Source organism: Oculina patagonica, chromosome 1 (genome assembly GCF_052425735.1).
Source record: "Oculina patagonica isolate OP01 chromosome 1, crgOcupat, whole genome shotgun sequence".
Taxonomy (NCBI): domain Eukaryota; kingdom Metazoa; phylum Cnidaria; class Anthozoa; order Scleractinia; family Oculinidae; genus Oculina; species Oculina patagonica.
Window position 1 is genome coordinate 8616961 of NC_135758.1, and position 25819 is coordinate 8642779.

Below are 25819 nucleotides of genomic sequence, written 5' to 3' on the forward strand. Positions count from 1 at the left end.
TCATCAGTACATATTTCAAACCCAGGGGGGTACTCGGGATTTCAAGTGACGGGGATGATCGAAGGATTTTGGGGGTTTGAAATTTTCGATTCCGGGATTTTTTTGGGTAGGAAAATTTGGCAAGTATTTTTTTTGGTGGCTTGATTTAAGTGGGGATTTTTGGGGGTATTAAAAACAATGTAAAGGATCCTGGTAGTGCCTTGGATGCGTAGTTCTGCGAATAAAGTACAAGCAAACGTGTTTTTAATGTTTTTCTTTGTGTTATTATCATTCCCCCTTTCTGTAAATTTAAGGGTCGGAAATTCGGCACAGGATTTGTTGGGGTTAATTTTTGGTCCAGGGATTTTTTTTTTCTGCACCCTCAATGCATGTTAATAGTTAGGTTCTTATAATAATTTTAGGTAGGTCCACATTCGCCACTTTTGATCTACGTATCAAATAAAGTCTACTATTAAAGTCTACTAGTACTACACATGAGAGGTAAATGAATGATTAACACTTTTATTTCACGTCCTCAGCCATTAATAAAGAACTCGCGTGAGCACTTTTAAGACAAATGAATTTCAACATTTTTTCTTTTTGTGTTTTGGCCAAACGGCCAGCAGAGTTTAAAACAAGGTCTCTAAAGAACAAAGTGCTTATTATGTAAAGTTCCATAATTATATATATGACTGGTGAGGTAAAATTTCAACGAATTCGATGTCATTCAACAAAATAATTTTACTTGTACAGTAATAAAATATGTCTGGTAGTCCCTCGTCATGACTGCTATTTTTTTTATTCACATGCATTACTTGCAGGTTTAACGCAAACTATATCCGCCAATGATGTAACAGTCGTGTTTTTCCTTTCTAAATATTTTACTTTTCGGATATTTCAGGGTAGAAGAATCAGATAATAACGCAATAAAATACATCATCGAGATTGATTGTTCCGTGACACGAATTATCACGGAAAATGAAAGCCGGACAGGGAAAAGTAAAATTTAAGTCTAAGTGTAATAATTAAAAAAAATAATTATGATAGAGGCAAAATAGCATCCTGACAATTAAAAAAAAAAACTGAAACTCGACTGGATCACACCAACTGGATGCAGGGTTACTTAAAGGCTGAAGGCAATTGTACAAGTATAGCTACTTCTGTGCTACAAAAGTAAGATTACTTCTTTTGACTTTGTTATAAGTTTAGTTAATTCCATTGTTTATGTACTGGAGAGATCTCCGTTCACATCCAAAGCTATCCCCGCCATTACAGAATCTAATATTTGAATCCGTATTTGCAATTTTGAAGAGAGGATTCCAGTTGCTCACGTAGATTGATGTGGACTTAATCTTGATTTTGACTTTTCATACCAAGGTAGGTTATGTCTGGTTAACGCCAAATTTTTCCAAGATAATAGAAGAAAGCTTTGAGAAATGTTTACGATAATGTCCAGTTTTCAAAGGAACGTTATACGTAAGGATGGTCAAATAAAATGACTTTTGTTTACTGCATGCGTTCCAAAAAATGAAATAGATTTAGCCAAGGCTAAATGCGGAGCTCCCCAATTAGTTTTTAATGTGTTCCAAGTTTTATAACGACATGTAATATTTTAAATTCTGAATTTACGTGATAGACAGGAGGGCCTGCGTGATAGATAATAAACGCGACGTTGTCTACGATTTGTAAATGACAGCGCTGAATTGAGTTAGGTTCCTCGCGTACGCTTTAAAATAAAATTCTTCAATAAATAAGTAGGCGGAATTCGAAAGCTTCATCTAGCTTTCAAAAACTACATCTAACCTTTGCTAATTTTCACAGCTACAGCAACGGTTACTTTACAAAACTCCGCCTCTACGCGATGTAAATTTAAAGAGAGCTGGTCATGTAAGTCATTTTAAAGCAGTATTTTGTGAGAGAATTTGTTTGTTGACAGTTTAAGATTCGCGAAGCGGTGCTCGCTAGGGACGACGTAATCTATTTGTTTTGAGCCGTCATGGTTTGGTTTATCAACTATTCTGTTTTATCGTACGGGTTGCTAAATACTTTAGAGAATTTTATACTGATAACTAAATTAATTAACTTCGTTTTTTGGTTAGTAATGTGCAATAGGAAGAGTCTGAACTCAGGTGACTCGCAACGAAGCCGGCGTAAATATTTATTAACGAATATAAATTTTATAAACGGGTACCAGATTTCAACACACATTTTGATGTAACAAGTGCAAGCGAGTAAACTGAGCATGTGCATGTGGATAATAAACTGCCGATAATGTATTTATACTGGGTTACAGTATCGCTTTTTGCTTTGACTTGTTTGCGGAATTTGTCTGAAGTTTTTAATTTGCGAAAGCATAACTGTGTTTTCGATTTCGACCATGTAGGTGAATAATAAGGTATTCTTTTTCCCAAACCTGTAAGGATCATTTGCCCATCAAAATCATACAAAATGTCACTGTAAGTGTTAACTCCACTAAGTAAAACACAAGTTTGAAACAGTACATTTTATGGAGAATTTCTGTATTTAATATACAACTAAAGCGCTAAGAACGATTGAAGCTAACTGAGCTTTACGTTGAAAACAGCATAAATGGCATTCAGTTATGGGAAGATCTGAAAACCGACACAGAAGTAACACAACTTCAAATTCGCTTGTAAAATTCTGCTGGGGAAACCTTACAAACCAGCTCGATAAATATTGGAGACAAAACGGCAGTTTCATGAAACATCACTCCAACACCGCCGACATATGAATTATGAGCGAAGATCAATCTCTTTCTTATCCTTGAGGCTTTTGACAGTCTTTTATCTTTGTCTTCAGTAGAACCTGATCGGCTCAGCCCAATTCATTATCGACATTATCCTTCCGTTGTTCAACGGGAGAAACGTCTTTTTGACTTGTATACAAAAATTTAACATGTCGGTTGTGTAGCCGCGGGGAGCCGCGGAAAGCGCGCGAAAAACAAAGCCTCGTTTCGGTTGAAGACCTAAAAATCCCGGATGACTATGGCCGCCATGTTGCACGACGTATGTACGTCGTACGGTAGGCGCACGCTCCCGCGAACCATGCCTCTAGCCAAGATGACCATGAAAAATCAAATGCATGGTTTTCCAGTCTGGTTCTCCTATTTCTATGCATGCATGATCGTCATTTACCATGGATATGGGGCTACGCTCAGCAGCCCTTCGGGCCGCTGGGGAGCTCCGCTACAAGTAGAGGAGTCTTCAAATTGAAGAGAATGTAGCATGTTTTTTAGTACATTGGTGTTGACATATTTGATTTTGGCATTCCGTTTTGGCAACAAAGGTAATAAAAGAAGTTGGAATTCACGTTTGAGTCGAAATTATTATAAATGTTTGGTACAGTTTCCGTTTTCTGGGGGTTTAAAAGTATATTGTTAGAGGTTTGCATGTAAGCTAAACCCAGGAATAAACCTTTTTTTATTTTTCTGTTATCCTGTAGACGACGATCCTGCTGTAACCAACGCTGTTAATGACTGTTCCAATAATTTCCACAAATCGATAGTCAAGCGGTGAGTAAAATTTTTAAAAATGTGTTTATAAGTGAGTGAATAGGTCAAAAACATATCTAGGTTGAGATACGTTGCCTCTAGATTATGGCCATTAGATTTCGTAAAATAACGCGGAAACTCGATTTCATCTTGTAAACATTTCACTTTCAGCTGAAGGCACATCCGTGTCACGTAAGCTCGGTGTCGTTGTGTTCAATTAATGAATAATTAAAAGGAGTACTTTTAAAATGTGCTCGAGTTGTATACCAAATCATAGGCGGCGGAGCAGTGGGGGCAGGGGGGGGGGGGTGGCTGTAGCCCCCCAAACGAAAATTGGGGTCGGCCCCCCCCCCTCAGTCTTAGCCCCCCATGTTCCAAAACGCTCCGCCACCTCTGCAAATGCCTGCTGAACCACTATCAAATTACAGCAAGTCAGCTAGTAACTGATATGGCAATGGCTTTAATTCATCCGGCATAGATATAGACACTGCGCTGAATTAAAGCCACTGTTCGTTTTAAATTCTCAACAGTCGCAGGTTTCAAGACAACATCGAAACTTTTAGGAGGCCGAATTGACTCATCTGCCTTTTTTTAAAAGATACTCTCCTGTTGTTGATTACCGTTCATATTGGATTCAATAGGCCTAATACACGATAGCCGCCGTGTTTGTTTTCACATTATAATGCAAATGAGGCACATGATTTGTAAGGGGGCAAACAAGTTTAAATCGACAAATTTCAAAGCAACCTTAATAATGAAATCATTATTTCATGACTTGGCTCTCAAATGTGATTTTGGCGCAGATACTTCACTATTTAGACAAGCCGATTTTCCAAGAAACGGCATCATTTCAATGTTTGCTCCCTGGCATACAAACAACGAGGCTAATTTGCATTACAATATGAAAACCATCATGGCAGCTATCATGAATGTGGTCACTTGTGACAGTACAGGTAGAAATTAAGGCACTCGTTGCATTTCTGTGCACTTATAAAGAGACGAAAAAGCGATTAGAACGACTTGAGATAAGCTTTTAAATGGTCGGGAGTTCACTAGCCGTAGTAAATGAGTCGAAACGATGACTAAAATACACAATGGTTTAATTCCACTCGTAAGTCGGCCATAGCACAGAACAAGCACACGTGCGCATTCCATCCGGAATACATCTTATTTTACTGCGCAAGCCCGAAGAAGCTATGACATCATAACATCGTTTCAAACAGTGCTGTTCTGGTCAATCGTTGAACTAAATGCGGAGCTCCCCAATTAGTTTTTAATGTGTTCCAAGTTTTATAACGACATGTAATATTTTAAATTCTGAATTTACGTGATAGACAGGAGGGCCTGCGTGATAGATAATAAACGCGACGTTGTCTACGATTTGTAAATGACAGCGCTGAATTGAGTTAGGTTCCTCGCGTACGCTTTAAAATAAAATTCTTCAATAAATAAGTAGGCGGAATTCGAAAGCTTCATCTAGCTTTCAAAAACTACATCTAACCTTTGCTAATTTTCACAGCTACAGCAACGGTTACTTTACAAAACTCCGCCTCTACGCGATGTAAATTTAAAGAGAGCTGGTCATGTAAGTCATTTTAAAGCAGTATTTTGTGAGAGAATTTGTTTGTTGACAGTTTAAGATTCGCGAAGCGGTGCTCGCTAGGGACGACGTAATCTATTTGTTTTGAGCCGTCATGGTTTGGTTTATCAACTATTCTGTTTTATCGTACGGGTTGCTAAATACTTTAGAGAATTTTATACTGATAACTAAATTAATTAACTTCGTTTTTTGGTTAGTAATGTGCAATAGGAAGAGTCTGAACTCAGGTGACTCGCAACGAAGCCGGCGTAAATATTTATTAACGAATATAAATTTTATAAACGGGTACCAGATTTCAACACACATTTTGATGTAACAAGTGCAAGCGAGTAAACTGAGCATGTGCATGTGGATAATAAACTGCCGATAATGTATTTATACTGGGTTACAGTATCGCTTTTTGCTTTGACTTGTTTGCGGAATTTGTCTGAAGTTTTTAATTTGCGAAAGCATAACTGTGTTTTCGATTTCGACCATGTAGGTGAATAATAAGGTATTCTTTTTCCCAAACCTGTAAGGATCATTTGCCCATCAAAATCATACAAAATGTCACTGTAAGTGTTAACTCCACTAAGTAAAACACAAGTTTGAAACAGTACATTTTATGGAGAATTTCTGTATTTAATATACAACTAAAGCGCTAAGAACGATTGAAGCTAACTGAGCTTTACGTTGAAAACAGCATAAATGGCATTCAGTTATGGGAAGATCTGAAAACCGACACAGAAGTAACACAACTTCAAATTCGCTTGTAAAATTCTGCTGGGGAAACCTTACAAACCAGCTCGATAAATATTGGAGACAAAACGGCAGTTTCATGAAACATCACTCCAACACCGCCGACATATGAATTATGAGCGAAGATCAATCTCTTTCTTATCCTTGAGGCTTTTGACAGTCTTTTATCTTTGTCTTCAGTAGAACCTGATCGGCTCAGCCCAATTCATTATCGACATTATCCTTCCGTTGTTCAACGGGAGAAACGTCTTTTTGACTTGTATACAAAAATTTAACATGTCGGTTGTGTAGCCGCGGGGAGCCGCGGAAAGCGCGCGAAAAACAAAGCCTCGTTTCGGTTGAAGACCTAAAAATCCCGGATGACTATGGCCGCCATGTTGCACGACGTATGTACGTCGTACGGTAGGCGCACGCTCCCGCGAACCATGCCTCTAGCCAAGATGACCATGAAAAATCAAATGCATGGTTTTCCAGTCTGGTTCTCCTATTTCTATGCATGCATGATCGTCATTTACCATGGATATGGGGCTACGCTCAGCAGCCCTTCGGGCCGCTGGGGAGCTCCGCTACAAGTAGAGGAGTCTTCAAATTGAAGAGAATGTAGCATGTTTTTTAGTACATTGGTGTTGACATATTTGATTTTGGCATTCCGTTTTGGCAACAAAGGTAATAAAAGAAGTTGGAATTCACGTTTGAGTCGAAATTATTATAAATGTTTGGTACAGTTTCCGTTTTCTGGGGGTTTAAAAGTATATTGTTAGAGGTTTGCATGTAAGCTAAACCCAGGAATAAACCTTTTTTTATTTTTCTGTTATCCTGTAGACGACGATCCTGCTGTAACCAACGCTGTTAATGACTGTTCCAATAATTTCCACAAATCGATAGTCAAGCGGTGAGTAAAATTTTTAAAAATGTGTTTATAAGTGAGTGAATAGGTCAAAAACATATCTAGGTTGAGATACGTTGCCTCTAGATTATGGCCATTAGATTTCGTAAAATAACGCGGAAACTCGATTTCATCTTGTAAACATTTCACTTTCAGCTGAAGGCACATCCGTGTCACGTAAGCTCGGTGTCGTTGTGTTCAATTAATGAATAATTAAAAGGAGTACTTTTAAAATGTGCTCGAGTTGTATACCAAATCATAGGCGGCGGAGCAGTGGGGGCAGGGGGGGGGGGGGGTGGCTGTAGCCCCCCAAACGAAAATTGGGGTCGGCCCCCCCCCTCAGTCTTAGCCCCCCATGTTCCAAAACGCTCCGCCACCTCTGCAAATGCCTGCTGAACCACTATCAAATTACAGCAAGTCAGCTAGTAACTGATATGGCAATGGCTTTAATTCATCCGGCATAGATATAGACACTGCGCTGAATTAAAGCCACTGTTCGTTTTAAATTCTCAACAGTCGCAGGTTTCAAGACAACATCGAAACTTTTAGGAGGCCGAATTGACTCATCTGCCTTTTTTTAAAAGATACTCTCCTGTTGTTGATTACCGTTCATATTGGATTCAATAGGCCTAATACACGATAGCCGCCGTGTTTGTTTTCACATTATAATGCAAATGAGGCACATGATTTGTAAGGGGGCAAACAAGTTTAAATCGACAAATTTCAAAGCAACCTTAATAATGAAATCATTATTTCATGACTTGGCTCTCAAATGTGATTTTGGCGCAGATACTTCACTATTTAGACAAGCCGATTTTCCAAGAAACGGCATCATTTCAATGTTTGCTCCCTGGCATACAAACAACGAGGCTAATTTGCATTACAATATGAAAACCATCATGGCAGCTATCATGAATGTGGTCACTTGTGACAGTACAGGTAGAAATTAAGGCACTCGTTGCATTTCTGTGCACTTATAAAGAGACGAAAAAGCGATTAGAACGACTTGAGATAAGCTTTTAAATGGTCGGGAGTTCACTAGCCGTAGTAAATGAGTCGAAACGATGACTAAAATACACAATGGTTTAATTCCACTCGTAAGTCGGCCATAGCACAGAACAAGCACACGTGCGCATTCCATCCGGAATACATCTTATTTTACTGCGCAAGCCCGAAGAAGCTATGACATCATAACATCGTTTCAAACAGTGCTGTTCTGGTCAATCGTTGAAATACCCGAAACTACAAACAAAAATGGCAAAGTTCAAGCACCCCAAAATTTTTCGATATTTTCTTATAAAATTTAGTCCTTGCTTTTGCAATCGTTATATTTAGTTAACGGGAGAGTTGAAGTGGTTGCATGAAAAAGTTGGGCTTTAGATCAATACTCCCATAGTGCGCAGCCAGGCGCAAGAAACACGATTGATCGATACCAGAGCCATTGTTTCATTCTCTAATGACCAGAAGATATTTGTCGAGCAGAGTACTAAGAATTGGCCGAAGAAGGGCATGATCATTTATCGTCGCTGCTACAGTTGATACCGGCAAAGATGTCAAGATATATGCAAACTAAAATTTATACATTTTCCTCTTAGTCGATTATAAAGCTAGGACAAGTCTAGCTTTCATTTGTTTTTAATTTCATTTTATGTCGACAGAAGTACTTGACATGAACAACAGTGGCGAGATTAGACGAGCCATCTCTACTGGCCTCATCGTCGCTGTATTTCTTCTCAACACCTCTCGTGCTCTCAAGGCAATCGATTTGTGCAATGAATGCCTGTACATCCTCGGCAACAAAGCTTTCACAAAAGAACGAGAAGTAATACAAGCATACCATAATATCATATATTGGATAACGTTTACTGCGTACTGTGTAATCAGTGATTACACAAATGCAATAAAATACGGCAAAGAACTTCTTGTGATGTGCAGCAAATGTGGTGAAAAAGCTTTCGAAGGTATGCTAAGCTTACGAATGGCTGAATTATATCATTTCCAGAGCAAACACTTCAAAGTAACAAAACTCTGTGCTAAAGCACTAGAAATCTTTACAGAAACAGGTGAACGCAAAGGAGAAGCGTCATGTTATGAATCACTAGGAATCGTGTTTCTTTCTCTTGGTGAGTGTGTCAAGGCTAAAGACAATCTTGAGAAAGCACTTGAAATCCAAAATGAAATTGGTGACAGAATTGGAGCGGCTTCATCTTACGAAAACCTGGGAAATGTGTTCTATTCTCTTGGTGAATTTCGCAAGGCTAAAGATTACACGGAGAAAGAACTTGCAATAAGAAAGAAATTTGAAGATAAAAGAGGAGAGGCCGCATCTTATGGAAAACTAGGAAATATTTATTTATCTCTTGGTGAATATTTTAAGAGTGTAGAATACCTTGAAAAAGCGCTAGCGATCAGAAAAGAAACTGGCGACAGAGAAGGAGAAGCAGCTGATTACAGTAAATTAGGAAATGTGTTTCGCTGTCTTGGTGAATATGTCAAAGCTAAAGATTATCACGAAAAAGCACTTAGAATCAGTCAAGAAATTGGTGACAGAAATGGTGAAGCCACGTCTAAAGGAAATCTAGGAACGAGTTTTCTGCATCTTGGTGAGTATGTCAAGGCTAAAGAGCATACCGAGAATGCGCTTGTCATCAGAAAAGAGATCGGAGACAGAGACGGAGAATCAACAGAATACGTAAACTTAGGAAATGTGTTTCTCATCCTTGGTAAATATGCAAAGGCTAACGATTATTTTCAAAAGGCCCTTGCGATCACAAAAGAAACTGGTTGTCGAAAAGGAGAAGCAGCAACTTACGGCAGCCTTGGAAGTGTGTCAAGGCTAAAGAATATCAAGAGAAAGCACTTGTGATCATAAAAGAAAATTGGTAGCAGAGATGGAGAAGCAGCAGCTTATGGAAACCTTGGAAACGTGTTTCTTTCTCTCGGTGAATATGTCAAGGCTGAAGATTATCTTGAGAAAGCACTTGCAGTGAGTCATGAGATCGGGGGCGTTCAAAAACAATTCGTTTCCCTTTGCAGACTTGCGCGGATTAAGTTTCTTGAAGAAAACTTTCAAGAAGCGTTTCAACATCTCCTTTCAGGTATTCATAAATGCGAGAAATTGCGTCGATTTCTTGGCGACAACGACCACTTTAAGATATTCTTTACGGAAGAGCACCTTTTCCCTTCATTGACTGGTGCAGAAATACAAACATTGTTTTGGAGGAACTTTCTGATATAGATAAGCTCTTTGGAGTTTGGAAAAGAAAAGAAGATTTCTTACTACTTAATCATGTTTTAATTCTAGCTAAATATCACATTTATGAATGCCGGAAGAACAACAACCGTCCATCTCTTCGAGTATTCATTAAAATTGTTAACTATACATACCAACTGGAATTATATGCAATGAAATCACAAAATCAGGAAGACAGCCAAAATGTTAATCTTAAATGGAAAAAATATACCGAGAGTTTATAGATTTCTTAATCGGTAACTCCTTTGTAGCCAAATAGTATTCTTTAAAACAAAGTATATAAATTAAGCCATATAAATTGTAAGTAATGGTTATTGTAAGTTATGTAATCCTGTGTTAATAGTATTATTATCAGCAGCACAAAACGAAATCGTATAGAAGTGGAAGTGATTGTAGATGTAATTGTAGTCGTGTTGTAAATGTTGTAAGTAGCGATTTCAGTATTGTAATTTAAGTAAGGTAACTGTATTGTAGTGCAAGTAGCTGTGTTGTATAACATTTGTATTATAAGTAGTGTGTTGTAATGAACTGTATTTAGCCTCAGTGTTGTAAGTAGGGTTGGCAAATTCATTAAAAAAAAAAAAAAAAAAAAAAAAAAAAAAAAAAAAACCTTTTTCCCTACTGGATGCTGAGTTCGATGTTTTGTGCTGCTGGAATTTTTCAGGAGGCTCTGTACGTTTCAGAACTTGGACGGGCAAGAGCTCTGGCAGACTTAATGTCAGCTCAGTACTCTCTGGAGATAACAGTCTCAGCTAATCCTCAATCTTGGGTTGGTCTTGAAAGCATCGTGAAGAAGGAAAGTAACTGCGCCTGTCTATACATCTCTTATTCGTCTCAAAAAGTACTTTTGTGGGTTCTAAAAAGAAGTGGTGTCACGCATTTCCGAGAAATAAAGACAAATGATAACACTCTTCATCGTGGACTAGTTGGAAATTTGGATGACTTTTTCGCTGAAAGCTTCAGACGATTTGGTATTTTAACAAAGAAGAGTTGCGAAGACCGATCTTTAAATAATACCACCGCGACATCTAACGTATGTCAGGATGGTAGCCTTGCACCTTTCCGACTAGTGGAGGAAGAGGATGAGGAGGAAAAAGAAAGCCATAACCCCGAACCCAGCCTTTTCTTGAGTTACAAAATGATCATCGCTCCTGTGGCTGACTTGCTGGAAGAACCCGAGATCATCATTGTTCCTGATCGCTCACTGTACAAAGTTCCATTTGTCGCGTTACCGGATAAGAGTGGAAAATTTTTATCGGAGACGTTCAGGATCCGCATCGTTCCTTCGTTGACAACTCTCAAGCTCATTCAGGACAGCCCAGCGGACTATCACAGTCAGACTGGTGCACTGATTGTGGGAGATCCTGATGTTGGTTTGGTGCGTTACAAAGGAAAGAAAAAGAACATATCGAGATTACCCTGTGCAGGAAATGAAGCAGCCATGATTGGACGACTGCTGGGCGTTCAGCCTTTTCTAGGAGAGCAAGCAACTAAACAGGCGGTACTTGGCAGGATGAATTCAGTGAGTCTGATACATTTTGCCGCACATGGTGATGCCGAAAGAGGAGAAATTACCCTTTCCCCTCTTCGCTCAATAAACAGGATTCCAAAAGAAGAAGACTACTTATTGACAATGTCTGACATTACGCGAGTTCAACTGAGAGCAAAGCTTGTGGTACTCAGCTGCTGTCACAGTGGTAAAGGAGAGATTAAAGTCGAGGGAGTGGTCGGAATCGCTCGAGCCTTTTTAGCATCCGGTGCACGCTCAGTGTTGGTGGCACTGTGGGCACTTGAAGACAGTGCAACAGAGCAAATGATGAGAAGTTTCTACGCTCACCTTGTTAGTGGGGACAGTGCCAGTGAATCTCTTCACGAGGCCATGAAGTGGATGAGAGCTAACGGCTTCCATAACGTGAGACAGTGGGCACCATTTATGCTGATCGGGGATAACGTGACATTCAATTTTGGAAAATAATGAGGTAAGTTGAATCAGAAAATGAAAACGCGCGTTCGTTGTGTTGCAATAATTAAATTTAGGTCTGAAAGTGAACTTTATCAGTATCATTGGCTAAAAAGGGTAACAACGATTTAAGTTTGCCGGAAGAAACAAAGTATAGTACAGCATCAAACATTAACAAAATAGGCAACAAATCTACTGAGAATTAAAATGATACTAATTTGGTTCCTCTACAATTGTCTTTAGGTGTTTATAAAGAAAGCCCAACAGACAATGGAGCACTAGTTCTTCTAGTTTGCTAAGTTATGACGAGGGTCAAGTGGGCCATGTGGCGAAGAGTGGAAAACTCTCGAAATAAGAGACTTTTAATGATCGTTTTTCTTGAAACTGTAACATAACAAATCAGAACTATAGTCGATAGCGTCGTAAGAACTTATTAAGTTATTGTCAGGAAACTCACCAGTCACCAGCATCAATAGGTTGCATGACGGATTAGCGTAGATTTTATAAGTTCGTCGTTTGCACCCGTGTCAATTTTTACCAATTTTAAGCATCCTTGTTACTGTTTACTATGTTGCCGCTTTTTTATTTTTGGTGTTTGTCTCCTGCAGTGAACTATTTAATAATCTTGCACAGTGCAAGAAAATTCATGAAAAAGAATCAGCGATATACAAGTCACCAGAATAATTACGTAACTATATTAACTATCGGAGGACATAATCTGATCACAAATGGAACATACACTAGACAAAACTACTTTAAGTTTTACATGTGTAGCGTTATTATTCAACGAGTATTTACCTAAGACGTTAACAACTGATCGCTTCGTTAATTTGGAAGTTGGGGGGGCTCACATAAATTTTAAGGAAGACATTATATTTTTTTCTTCAGAGAATCTCTTTGTAGTGAATTCAGCTTTAACCTTTTTCCAGTGTGAATGTGGAACTTTTGATTTTTTTTATCATTATTTGTGTGACAATTGAGTAACAACCAATTAAAATTGAGAGTAATGTATTTAACCTTGTGTTCATGTATCGACAATAGGCCATTTCTGAGTTACCCTTTGCCTCTGTTTCAAAACGAGTCTACGTGCGAAACCATTCAAATGAAAATGAGTTTGATTTGCATGAAAATGGAACTGTAGGTAAAACTCATTTTCATACCTTGATGTTCATTTTTTCGGCGGTCGAATATTCTGTAGGGTATTCTCTTTCGATTTATAATTCCTTAAAGGTGTATTTATCGGTAAAGGGATGATTGACCACATTGAAAATTTTAACAGCGAGCCGCGTGGACGCCATTTTGGTCATTTGCTCTCTAGCAAGGAGTGAGAGACTGGGAACCAGTTGGGAAGAACAATACAACCCAAATACGGGGTTTACTTACACCCAAATATGGTCAAAAAAGTCCCTTACGCAGAACTTAAGATTTTCTCTGCCTATACACTGATACGCACACGGCTCTATGATTCTGCCGCCTCGACAGCCTCGCCTCTTGGCTCGGCTGTCTCGTTGGTAATAACAAATCACTTAATGACTAGTCCCTCGGTAAATCATAGTCCCTCGCCGTAATTCACTGGCAATAGGCCAATTCCGATATAATAATATTCTAACTTGGCTCCGAGGCTTGGGGGAATAAAACAAAAGAAATGATTTATTCATCCCTGAACCTCGACGTGATATCTTTTGTTTTATTCCCCCAAGACTCGGAGCCAAGTTAAAATTTTAATATATCGCAAATGGCCTCTTGTTCAGAACACTATGACAGTCATGTTTTCACTTTTTGGAGGAAGTAGAATCGGGTAATTACGTAGTAAACACAACCTTATATTCTGCGCTTTGTTTTCTCAATAAATAAAGAGCTTATGTCCACGTGTCTAGAGGTAAAATTAGTTTCTTGCAGCAATAATCTCGATACTGAGAGCAACTGTTTTTGTGGACATTTGAATGTGGAATTTTAGGTAGAGTATTAAAAAAAGGAATAGATATCATTCAGATTAATTTGCTCCGTGACACGGATTATTATGAAAACTGAAACACAGGGAAAAGTGAAACATTAGTTAAGACTTCCAATAACAGATATGGTAAAATGCCAATGCAGTATTCTGCCAGTTGTGTACTTAAACTCGACTGAATTTCACAAACCATGGAAGGAGTGACTATAGGCTCAAGGGAATTGTACTAGCATAGATACTGCTGTTCTAGAAAAGTAAGATAATTTCTTTTGATTTCCTATTTTAATCATTTTGTTACTTTTATTGTGTTTTGAAAACATTCGAGTTGTAATCAAAAGAGACCCTGTGATTACAAAACCTAACACCGGAATCCATATTTGTTATTTTAAACTCGGAAGATTTGAGTTAATGTCGCATATTTATTTGGACTTAATTTTTACGAAAAGGGATTCGCGATTGAGTACGTGTACGTGTATATATTAACGGTAAATTCAACCTGTAAAAGGATTTACAGAGTTGGTTTAGGACTATTTCAATACAGTTTTATTGCTTTGACGCACTGTGTTGGAGGTCAAAGTGGGAGCTAAAGAACCTAGGGGCAAATCTATCGATATCCAAATTTTTCGGTTATCATGCAGAAAAACCTCCTAGAGTGAACCTTCAACGCTGTAAGTAACTGTTGAACTCCTTGCAAACATTGATAACCTAGCGGTGAGTAAAACTATGATGTAATCTGAACTTTTGAATGAATTTTTTCGTGGCCAAATAACTAAAACAGCGAGATAGTTCCAGTTCATCTTGAAGGATTTCACTTTCTGAATGCAGAAGAATCGGATAATTAAATCGCAAAACAGTGTACTGTGATCATACTGACGTTTTTTACCAATACCCAAAGAAGTAATTTTATAATTTTTTGTGCTGGAGATGAACGCTAAATGTATGCTGCGCCCACGGAGGAGATTGTGCCATTTTGGACAAAAATATTATTGTTGTAGGTCGTGCCAACTATATATTTTGCAAAATTTTGAAAAGAGGATTTACTCAATAACGCTGAAACTCTCAGCAGCTGTTCATTGATCCCTTGCGGAAATTTTGATAAGTCAACTATGTGTCTATGATTTTTAACGTTGCCATGTAAACATCATAATTACAAGTAGGTCTTGCTAAAAATCGCCAGTTTTTTCTATTGTTTTTTTAAAAAAAATATACGATTTGCTTAATGAAAGAAGAAGTGATCAAAATATGTTACAACATGATATATTTAAAAATGTTTGAGGCGTACTGTTTAACCAATGATTGCACAAGCGCGATACAATACGGCAGTAATCTTATTTATGTGTGTCACAAAAGTGGTGGTACAAAATTGGCTAAATTATATCAGCGGCAAAGTAAATACTTAGAACCACATGAGCGCTTTGAGAAAGCACGTTTTTCAAGACAATTGATTTTCAACATTTTGTGTTTTGGCAACACGGCCAGCAGAATCTCAAACACGGTCTAAAGAACAAAGTGCTTATTCATACCACTATAAGCAACATTTACATTACATTACATTACATTACATACAAAATAATCTTACTTGTACAGTAATAAAATATGACTGGGTAGTCCCTCGTCGTCACTGATTTTTTTTTTAAATTTATTTATACATTTCTTACACTGTAGGTTGTAACGTAAACTGTATCTTTCAATTATGTAAAAGTCGTGCTTTTCCTTTCTAAAGATTTTCGTCTTCGGATTTTTCAGGGTAAAAGAATCGGATAATAACGTAATAAAATATGTCATCGCGATTAATTGTTCCGTGACACGAATTATCACGCAAAATGAAAGACAGGAAAAAAGTAAAATTTAAGTCTTGTTGTAATAATTAAAAAATAATCATGATGGAGGCGAAAATATTGCATCCTGACAATTTTCTGCAAAAACTCTACTGAATCACACCAACTCGATGGAGGCGTACTTATAGGTTGAAGGCAATTGTACAATAATAGCCACGTCTGTGCTATAAAAGTAAGATAACTTCTTTTGACTTTGTTATAACTTTATTTATTTAATTGTTTGTGTACTGAAGAGATTTGCCTTAAACTAGCACCGGCGTTAAAGAATCTAATATTTGAATGCGCACTTGTAATTTGGAAGAGAAATTTAATTTGCTGACGCAGACTAATGTGAACTTTTAATACCAAGGTAGGTTCTGTATGGTTTACTCCAATTTTGTTCCAAGGTTATTGACGAGAGCGTTTAGAAATGTTTACGACAACGTTCACGTGTGAAAGGAGCGTTATACTTGGAGAATTAAGTCTAAAACGTAAGTATGGTCAAGTTAAACGACCTTTGTTTATTGAGTTGAAAAATGGGGTAAAGATTTACATGTACATGCGTTCCAAAATGCCAGTTCAAATTGAAAAGTATGTAGCATGTATTTTTTGTACATTGGTGTTGACCTATTTGATGTTAGCATTCCGCTTTAGCAACTAAGACAATAAAAGAAGTTGGACTTCTCGTGTATTTTAACTGTTGGGTACTGTTTCCGTTTTATGGGGGTTTAAAGGTATTTTGTTAGAGGTTTGTATGTAAGCTAAACCCAGGAGTAAACCTTGTTTTGGTTTTTCTGTTATCTTGCAGACGACGAACCTTCTGTAAGCCAACGCTGTTAATTACTGTTGCCATTATTTCCACAAATCGATTGACAAGTGGTGAGAACAATTTTTGAAAAAGTGTTTATAAGAGAGTGAATAGATCAAAAAACGTATCTATGTTGAGATACGTTGCCTGAAGATTTTTAGGGCCACTAGACTTCGTATAATAACGCGGCAATTTGATTTTATTTTGTAAACATTTCACTTTCAGCTGAAGGCACATCCGTATCACGTACGCTCCGCGTTGTTCTGCCCAATTAACAAATTTTAATTTGTTAATTGGGCAGAAAGAAGTACTTTTAAAATATGCGCGAGATGAATACCAAATGCCTGCTTAACCACTACTAAATTACAGCAAGTCAGCTAGTAACAGTTATAGTAATGGCTTTTAGAAAATCGTGTAGATATAGACGGGCACTGCGCTGGATAAGAGCCACTGATCCGGCGTTTTTAATTCTCAACAGTCGCAGGGCCCAAAACAACATCGAAACTTTTAGGAGGCAGAATTGACTCATTTGCCTTTGAAATATACTCTCCAGTTGTTGATTGCCGTTCACATTGGAATAAATTGTGACAGTACAGGTAGAAATTAAGGCACTCGTTGCATTTCTGCTTGCATTTCTCATTTCTGCTTGAGATAAGCAGTGTAACATGGACGGGAGTTTACTAGTCAGTAGTAAATGAGGCCAAACGATGACTAAATAACACAATGGTTTAATTCCACTCGTAAGTTCGCCATAGTTCAGAACAAGCAATGGGCACACATGCGCATTCATCCGGGATACATGTTATTTTACTGCCCAAGCCCAAAGAAGCTATAAAAACATAACATCGTTTCAAACAGTGCTGTTCTGATCAATCGTTGAAATACCCAAAACTACAAACAAGAAATGTCAAAGTTCAAGCACTCCAAAATTTTTCGATCTTATCTTATAAATTTTAGTCCTTGCTTTTGCAAACGTTATATTGAGTTAACTGGAGAGTTGAAGCGGTTGCATGGAAAAGTTGGACTTTAGATCAAAACTCCCATAGTGCGCAGCCAGGCGCAAGAAACACGATTGATCGTTACCACTTTGAAACCACCTTTAAAAAGAGCCTTTGTTTCATTCTCTAATGATCAGAAGATATTGGCCGAGCAGAGTACATAGAATTGACCAACAAGGGCATGATCATTTATAGTCACTGCTTCAGTGGATACCGGCAAAGATGCTACAATATGTGCAAACTAAACTTTTTATATTTTCCTATAAGTCGATTATAAAGCTAGGACATTGAAAGAACCTTTTAAAGTTTTGTTTCATTTGTTTTTAATTTCATCTTATGTCGACAGAAGTACTTGACATGAACAAGAGTGGTGAGGTTAGGCGAGCCATCTCTACTGGCCTCATCGTCGCCATCTTTCTTCTCAACACCAGTCGTGCTCTCAAGGCAATCGATTTGTGCAAGGACTGCCTGTACATCCTCGGCAACAAAGCTATCATAAAAGAACGAGAAGTAATACAAGCATACTATAATATCATATATGTGGTAACGTTTAGGGCGTACTGTCTAATCAGTGATTACACAAATGCAATTAAATACGGCAGAGAACTTCTTGTGATCTACAACAAAAGTGGCGAAAAAGGTTTAGAAGGTAAACTACGCTTACAACTGGCTAAATTGTATCATCGTCAAAGTAATCACTTCGAAGCAGCAAAGGTCGGCGCGACAGCACTGAAAATCTTTACAGAAATAGGTGAACGTGATGGAGAAGCGTCATGTTACGGAACGCTAGGAACTGTGTTTCTATCTGTTGGTGAGAATGTCAAGGCTGAAGATAATCTTGGGAAAGCACTTACAATCAAAAAAGAAATTGGTGACAGAATTGGAGAGGCTTCATGCTACGAAAACCTGGGAAAGACGTTCCATTCTCTTGGTGAATATAGCAAGGCCAAAGATTACATGGAGAAAGCACTTGCGATGAAAAAATATCTTGGTGATAAAAAAGGAGAAGCAACATCTTACGGAGAACTAGGAAATATCTACTTATTTCTTGGTGAATATCTTAAGAGTGAAGAATACCTGAAGAAAGCCATTGCGATCAGAAAAGAAATTGGCGACAGAACTGGAGAAGCAGCTGATTACTGTAAATTAGGAATTGTCTTTCGCTCCCTTGGTGAATATGTCAAAGCTGTAGATTATCACGAGAAAGCACTTGCAATCAGTCAAGAAATTGGTGACAGGAATCGTGAAACGACATCTTACGGAAATCTGGGAGCGTGTTTTATGCATCTTGGTGAATATGTCAAGGCTAAAGTGTTTATCGAGAATGCACTTGCCATCAAACAAGAAACCGGAGACAGAAATGGAGAAGCAACAGATTACGTTAACTTAGGAAATGTGTTTTTCATCCTTCGTAAATATGGGGAGGCTAACGATTATCTTCAAAAAGCCCTTGCGATAACAAAGGAAACTGGTGGTCGAAAAAGAGAAGCAGCAGCTTATGGCAGCCTTGGAAATGTGTTTTTCGCTATTGGTGATTTTTTCAAGGCTAAAGAATATCAAGAGAAAGCACTTGTGATCATAAAAGAAATCGGTAACAGGGATGCAGAAGCAGCAGCTTACGGAAACCTCGGAAATGTGTTTCTTTCCCTTGGTGAATATATCATGGCTGAAGATTACCTTAAGAAAGCACTTGCAGTAAGTCAAGAGATCGGAGACGTTCATAAACAGTCGGTATCCCTTTGCAGGCTTGCGCGGATTAAAATTGTCCAGCAAAACATTTCGGAGGCGTTTCCATATCTCCTATCAAGTATCCAAAAATTCGAGAAATTGCGACAATATCTTGGCGACAACGACCAATTTAAGATAAATTTTACGGAAATGCATCTTTTTCCCTATAGGATGCTCAGTTTGCTGTTTTGCGACGCTGGAATTCCTGATGAGGCTCTCTATGTTTCAGAACTCGGACGGGCCAGAGCTTTGGCGGATTTAATGTCAGTTCAGTACTCTGTAAAGAATCAAATCTCACCTGATCCTCAATCTTGGGTCGGTCTTGAAAGCATCGTGAAGAAGGAAAGTAACTGCGTTTGTCTATACATCTCTTATTCTTATCAGAGAATACTTTTGTGGGTTTTAAAAAGAAGCGGTGTCACGCATTTCCGAGAAATAAAGACAAATGATAACACTCTTCACCACGGACAAGTTGGAAATTTGGATGACTTTTTCGCTGAAAGCTTCAGACGATTTGGTATTTTAACAAAGAAGAGTTGCGAAGACCGATCTTTAAGTAATATCACAGCGACGTCTGACGTATTCCAGTACGGTAGCCTTGCACCTTTCCGATTAGTGGAGGAGGAGGAGCAGGAGGAGGGAAAAGAAAGCCATAATTCCAAACCTAGCCTTTTCTTGAGTTACAAAATGATCATCGCTCCTGTGGCTTACTTGTTGGAAGAACCCGAGATAATTATTGTTCCTGATCGCTCACTGTACAAAGTTCCATTTACTGCTTTACCGGATAAGAGTGGAAAATTTTTATCGGAGACGTTCAGGATCCGCATCGTTCCTTCTTTGACAACTCTCAAGCTCATTCAGGACAGTCCAGCGGACTATCACAGTCAGACTGGTGCCCTGATTGTGGGAGATCCTGATGTTGGTTTGGTGCGTTACAAAGGAAAGAAAAAGAACATATCGAGATTACCCTGTGCCGGAAATGAAGCAGCCATGATTGGACGACTGCTGGGCGTTCAGCCTTTACTAGGTGAGCAAGCAACTAAGCAGGCGGTACTTGAGAGGATAAATTCAGTGAGCCTGATACATTTTGCCGCACATGGTGATGCTGAAAGAGGAGAAATCGCCCTTTCCCCTCTTCGCTCAATAAACAGGATTCCAAAAGAAGAAGACTACTTATTGACAATGTCTGACATTTCGCAAGTTCAACTGCGTGCGAAACTTGTGGTACTCAGCTGTTGTCACAGTGGAAAAGGAGAGATAAAAGTTGAGGGAGTTGTTGGAATCGCGCGAGCCTTTTTAGCATCCGGTGCACGCTCGGTGCTGGTGGCACTGTGGGCCTTGGAGGACAGTGCAACAGAACAAATGATGAGAAGTTTCTACAGTCACCTTGTTCGTGGGGAGAGTGCCAGTGAATCTCTTCATGAAGCCATGAAGTGGATGAGAGCTAACGGCTTCAATCACGTGAGACAGTGGGCTCCATTTATGCTGATTGGAGATAACATGACGTTTAATTTTGGCAAATGAATCGGTGGGTTTGATTTACAAAAGTGAACGCGTTGGCATTGTCTCATAGTATTAATAATTTTAAAATTAGGCCTGGAAGTGAACTTAATCAGTATCATTGGCTATTAAAGAATATCATCGCATTCAACTGATATTTACTTGGTTGTTCTACTTTTGTCTTTTAGGTGTTTGTCAAGAAAGAACGAGACACAGAGGAGCACTAAATTGTGAAATAATGGCGAGGGTCATGTGGGCCCCTTGAAACAACAGACCCTTGATCATCGTTTTCCTTGAACTTTTAACGTAGCAAATCAGAATTGCAAATTATAGTCGATAGCTTCGCAAGCACTGATTAATAGGTTGCATGAAGGATTGGCATCTTGAGAAAATTAGCTTAGATTTAATAAGTTCGTCGTTTGCTCAGCGTAATCTCGTACAGTGCAAGAAATGTCACGATAAAGCCAGTTCTTTGAAATTGGCGATATACCAGTCATAAGAATAATGATTATGTCGCAGCTCGGTAAACATCCACCACTGGCCACCTCTACTTCGGTGAATAATTGTTCACTATCAACCTGTCATTACTTGGATGTTACTGATTTTAATTTTTACCTTTTTACCTATCCATTTTGTCGTCAGCTTTTGCTATTCATTACGGAGAATAATTTATATTGCAAAGTATTTTGCCGCCGAAGCACAAGAGTTTCGTTATCAAATGATCGTCACTATTTTCATTTGTGGGGGATCACTTGAATTTAAACGCATGGCATTAACGTTTATGGTCTTCAACGAATCGTCAGCTTTAACCTTTCTCCAATGTAAATATGATGTCGAACATCACCATTAGTTTCATCATTATTTGTATGACAATTACATTTGATAATACCCAATAAAATGGAGAGCAATGTAATCAATCCAGTGATCATATATACAAATATAATAGGTAATATCCAATGAAATAGAAAGTAATGCATCAATCCTGTGATCATGTATTGCAAATACCTCAGAATGCTCTTATGTTTCCCCTTCTGATAAGCCCTACTTGTTTTATTTAAATATCAGGGACACCAAGCGAGAAACATTTTCGCAGTAGATCTGGAATGCCATTTTTCTTTTACCGAACTGACATCGTTTAGATCTAACTTTTAAAGACGTTTTTACGCAACTAACAACCCAACACATTTGGATCTGTTTAGGTTCTTGTTGAAAATCAAAGTGGCAGGAATTTTTAGGAAACGAAATCTTGTTTTCCTAAATTTCGGGCCGGCTGTTGCCTTCAAGAAAAGAGGTAGCTTTCTTGTCTCGTAACCAAAACGGCATTTTTATCTGTTTGAAAGGAAGAGACTTTATATTTCCTATATCGGTGGAACTTTGCTTAAGAAAACGTCCGTTCTTCGTTACTGTTTAATTTAATATTTTTGGAAGTTGTTAGCCTTCTGAACAGGTATCTCACCTAAATGATTTTGTGGATGCCCTTATAAACGTTTTGCATTGTGTTCCGGGCTCCCCTCCTCCGTCTTTCTCGCTGCATCCAATTCTGTCACTGAACGATTATTCGAAAGAAGATGAGGTCTTTGCAGTGGTGGCAAGAAAATGTCATGAACAGGAAGAAAAGCAACAGACTTTCCAATAATTCTAAAAATAGCTCCACAATTACTGTAGCAACATAACTAATAGCAAAAAAAAAAGTTTACGTTGTCCCACTTTGGTTGAGAGCAACTCATTATAATATAGATAATGATTCCATTTTCTGAAGTCAGTTCAATGTCGTCACTGCAATAATTTGACGGTTTTACTGACAAACCATTTCGGTCGAAATCGAAAGGTACAATGTATTGCTTGCGTCATTTTTGTCTTAAAGGGAAGATCCCTGATGCCTATGTAGATTTAAATTAAAATCATTACAATTTTTAGTTCAAGTGCAGTATATTTATCTCAAGTCTTGCTCCAAAGTAGCTGATGAATATACTTACATGTAAATGAATCTGTTTATTTGTTTATGAGGTGTACTTAGTGATCAAGACTTCGTCTCACTCGAAAGCGAAAAAATTACGTGAATGGCAATACATCGTCAAGGAGCTTTCTTGAAGATTTTTTTTAAATGGCGAGTGAAAACGGCGTACCAAACAAGTATTTGATGAACGTTTCATGCTATTTGTTGTTCTGGTAAACGGCGCTGTCACTTTGGGCTAATAGATTTGGAACATAACCTACCATATCAGACCCCGACATGACGCAAATTATGTTTGCATATATAATTGAGAACGAATTAATTTGAAATTTTAACGGAGTTAACCATGGGCTTGATTCTTATATCGTAATATGCCTAAGATAAATTTGTTGGTTGCTTAGCGATATAAAGACAAAAAACATCTGAAAAAAGCTTAAATAAAAAGCAAACATAAATAGTGGTCCCTCGCCGTAATTCACTGGCAATAGTTTCAGAACACTGTTACAGTCATGTTTTTACTTTTTTGAGGGAAGTAGAATCGGGTAATTACGTAGTAAGCACAACCTTGTGTTCCGCGTTTTGTTTTCGTTGTAAATAAAGGGCTTTTGTCCATGTGCCGCGAGGTAAAATACTTTTCTTGTAGTAATAAACTCGATACTGAGGGCAACTTTTGTTTTTGTGGCCATTTTCCTGTCTACAAATCAAAACGGCAATTCTTAAATTCATAAGATGTTGAGTTCTAGGTACAGTATTTTACAAAATACACTCAGATTAGTTTGTTCCGTGACATGGATTATTATGAAAACTGAAACACAGGGAAAAGTGAAACATTGGTTTAAGACTTCTAATAACAAATATGGTAAAATGTCAAAATAGCATTCTGGTAATTGTGTACTTAAACTCGACAGAATTTTGTGCATTACACAAAACACAGTGGTAAGAGAGACCATAGACTCAACGGAATTGCAAAGGTATAGATACTTCTGTTGTAGAAAGGTAAGATGATGTCTTTTGACTTCCTATTTTAATACTATGTTGCTCTTTTAAGTGTATTGAGAACACTGTTCGAGTTTAATTCAAAAGGTAACCCCGTGATTACAAAATCCAATAATTGAATGCATCCTTGTTATTTTAAAGCAATGATTCAAGTTGATGTCGCATATTCATTTGGACTTTCTTTCGGTTTGACTTCTTTAAGCACGGTAAGTTCAGTTCTGTAAAGCTACATCGATCTTTGATCAAAGTAATTGACGAGAATTTGTTTATCTGGACAATAAATTTCTCCAGCAAAAGATGTGGTATATTTGCCTTTGAGAAACTGTGTATGAGCTGAAACACAGATATTAGGCATCTCAAATAAAATGATTTGATATCTTGAAAAACGAGGAATATGTCGTTTGACTACCTGAACTAACAAATGGGAGTTTTTTTTTCGGGCAAGCTGCACCTAGGTAGACCTAAAAAGAACGAAATGAAAAGTACAGGGTAAGAAACTTTTATGACTAAATAATAAAATATACTTGGTAATTAGGAATTGAATATGCGAGCAAACAAACGCTTCCAAAGGAGTCAAAAACTATGAATAAAACGTTTTTAACCTAAGTAGCAAATTTGCCAAAATAGGTGATTTTCCGAGCAAGCTGCACCTAGGTAGACCAAAAAAGAACGAAATGAAAAGCAACCTTGTTCCCAGGGTTTCCCTGTCCCCGTCCCCAAGAGCTAGAGAAGAGAGACCCTGGCATAGGGTGGTCACGTGTCTCCCAAATCTGGGAGATGACAATAAAATGATTAGAGGGAGAGGTAGCCTAGTGTGAATTTTGTCTATACCGAGCCCATGGGAGAGCGGAAAGCGTTGTCATCAAAATAAACACATTCACGGCAAAATTATGTCCGCTGGCAATCTATTGCAAACGCCAAACAAATTCATTACATCGTCCGAGAGCAGACATCCACGCTGTGTAGTTATCGTATTTTATTGAATACATACTGTACTAATGTCTTCAGAACGGATAGAACGGAATTGCTCGCCGCGACTAAGGTTGACCAAGGTTGTGTATGGACTTGGCCTCACAAAGGCCGCATCTATTAAATCTAGGCCTCGTGAAAGACGATTGAAATAATTGTAAAGCATTCAGGGCCATGATCACGAAAGTCAAAGTTGTTTTGAAAAGAGCGAAAGGTCATTGATCCGTTGCTACATAGTCTCGCCTTGACATTAAACAAGAGACAAGGAGTGATGACCGATGCATTTCTATTGGTTGAAGACTTGTATAACTTGTTCAAACCAATCAAAGTGGAGATGTTGTTGGGTATTCCAAGACAACCAATATGTTCATGCAGTTATTGAATATAGAATAGAAGAAAGCCAATTTGGATTTCCCAGAAATAATTTCATTTCATTCATACCAACCGATACTGGTTCAAAGATTATGCCTCATGCTTGTAAAAGAGAAGGTCCGAATCTAATTAAAAGATATCGAATGATCGTAATTATAACCTAAATGTGTATTACTGATGTTATTCTTATATTCGTCTGTTAAATATACGCCCGGTAATAGGCATCCTAAATAGTGCTTATTTCGGCTTCGTCGAAGGGCGTTTCGAAGGTTTCGGTTATCTGTGATATTCACCGTAAAATCTGGAGTATAACCAATATTATTATATGGCTACCATAGTACGCGCGCTCTGATTGGCTGCTGAGCGGGCATTATTTTCTTGTAATGACCGGGCATTATGAAAATTTTTCTCGGCTCGACGGTTTTTTGAGTTGTGAGTAAAAGCTACTAGCAAGGGGGCAAAAACAACAAAAAATGCCGACAAAATATAACTATCTTTTCAATAACTGAAAGAAAAATATAAGCATACCGATACTTCTTTAGTATGAGCGACGAAGAGAGCCACAAGAGAGCGAGTTTTACCTCCAGTGTTTTTTGCCTTGATTATACTCTTTTTTGAATAGTGCTTAAACGCCATATAATAAATAACTTATTAACCTCGTTCGTTCGGTCATTACAGGGGAATCTCAGACCTCGGCCTTGATGTATTGACCTCGCTGTCGCTCGGTCAATACATCAAGGCCTCGGTCTGAGATTCCCCTGTAATGACCTCACTCTCGGTTAATAAGTAGTATTTAAAA

At 38.1% G+C, this 25819-nt stretch overlaps 2 protein-coding genes and 1 pseudogene across 6 annotated transcripts in view; all 3 read left to right on the plus strand.

Annotated features, from left to right (window-relative positions):
• LOC144654636 (tetratricopeptide repeat protein 28-like) overlaps positions 1 to 25819 on the plus strand; it is a 52253-nt gene that overhangs the window by 116 nt on the left and 26318 nt on the right. The window contains exon 1 of one of the 2 annotated variants that reach the window (XM_078514836.1): positions 23578 to 23679. The exons of the other annotated variant lie outside the window; for it this stretch is intronic. The gene's annotated coding sequence lies outside the window, so the exon portion shown is untranslated. Of the gene's footprint in view, positions 1 to 23577; positions 23680 to 25819 lie in introns of those variants that run through there. 2 annotated transcript variants of the gene reach the window in all.
• LOC144654372 (tetratricopeptide repeat protein 28-like) lies at positions 1248 to 12863 on the plus strand (annotated as a pseudogene). Its single transcript, XR_013570901.1, has 5 exons — positions 1248 to 1356; positions 3442 to 3511; positions 8376 to 9887; positions 10576 to 11946; positions 12171 to 12863. The product of XR_013570901.1 is annotated as a tetratricopeptide repeat protein 28-like (transcript).
• On the plus strand, positions 14111 to 21622 carry LOC144654339 (uncharacterized). Of its 3 annotated transcripts, none has more exons than XM_078514470.1 (4): positions 14111 to 14132; positions 16504 to 16574; positions 17848 to 20757; positions 20918 to 21622. In XM_078514470.1, the coding sequence occupies exon 3, from the start codon at positions 17859 to 17861 to the stop codon at positions 20751 to 20753; it is 2895 nt and encodes a 964-aa protein (XP_078370596.1). In that variant the 5' UTR covers positions 14111 to 14132; positions 16504 to 16574; positions 17848 to 17858; the 3' UTR covers positions 20754 to 20757; positions 20918 to 21622. The 3 variants fall into 3 exon arrangements, with proteins under 3 accessions (XP_078370596.1, XP_078370605.1, XP_078370587.1); XM_078514479.1 differs by having other exon boundaries at positions 14121 to 14132; positions 17851 to 20757; XM_078514461.1 differs by lacking the exons at positions 14111 to 14132; positions 16504 to 16574 and having other exon boundaries at positions 17774 to 20757.

What these genes read in the sequence shown, in the direction of transcription:
- LOC144654339 (XM_078514461.1), top strand. Translation starts at nt 17,838, where the DNA reads ATGTCGACAGAAGTACTTGACATGAACAAGAGTGGTGAGGTTAGGCGA.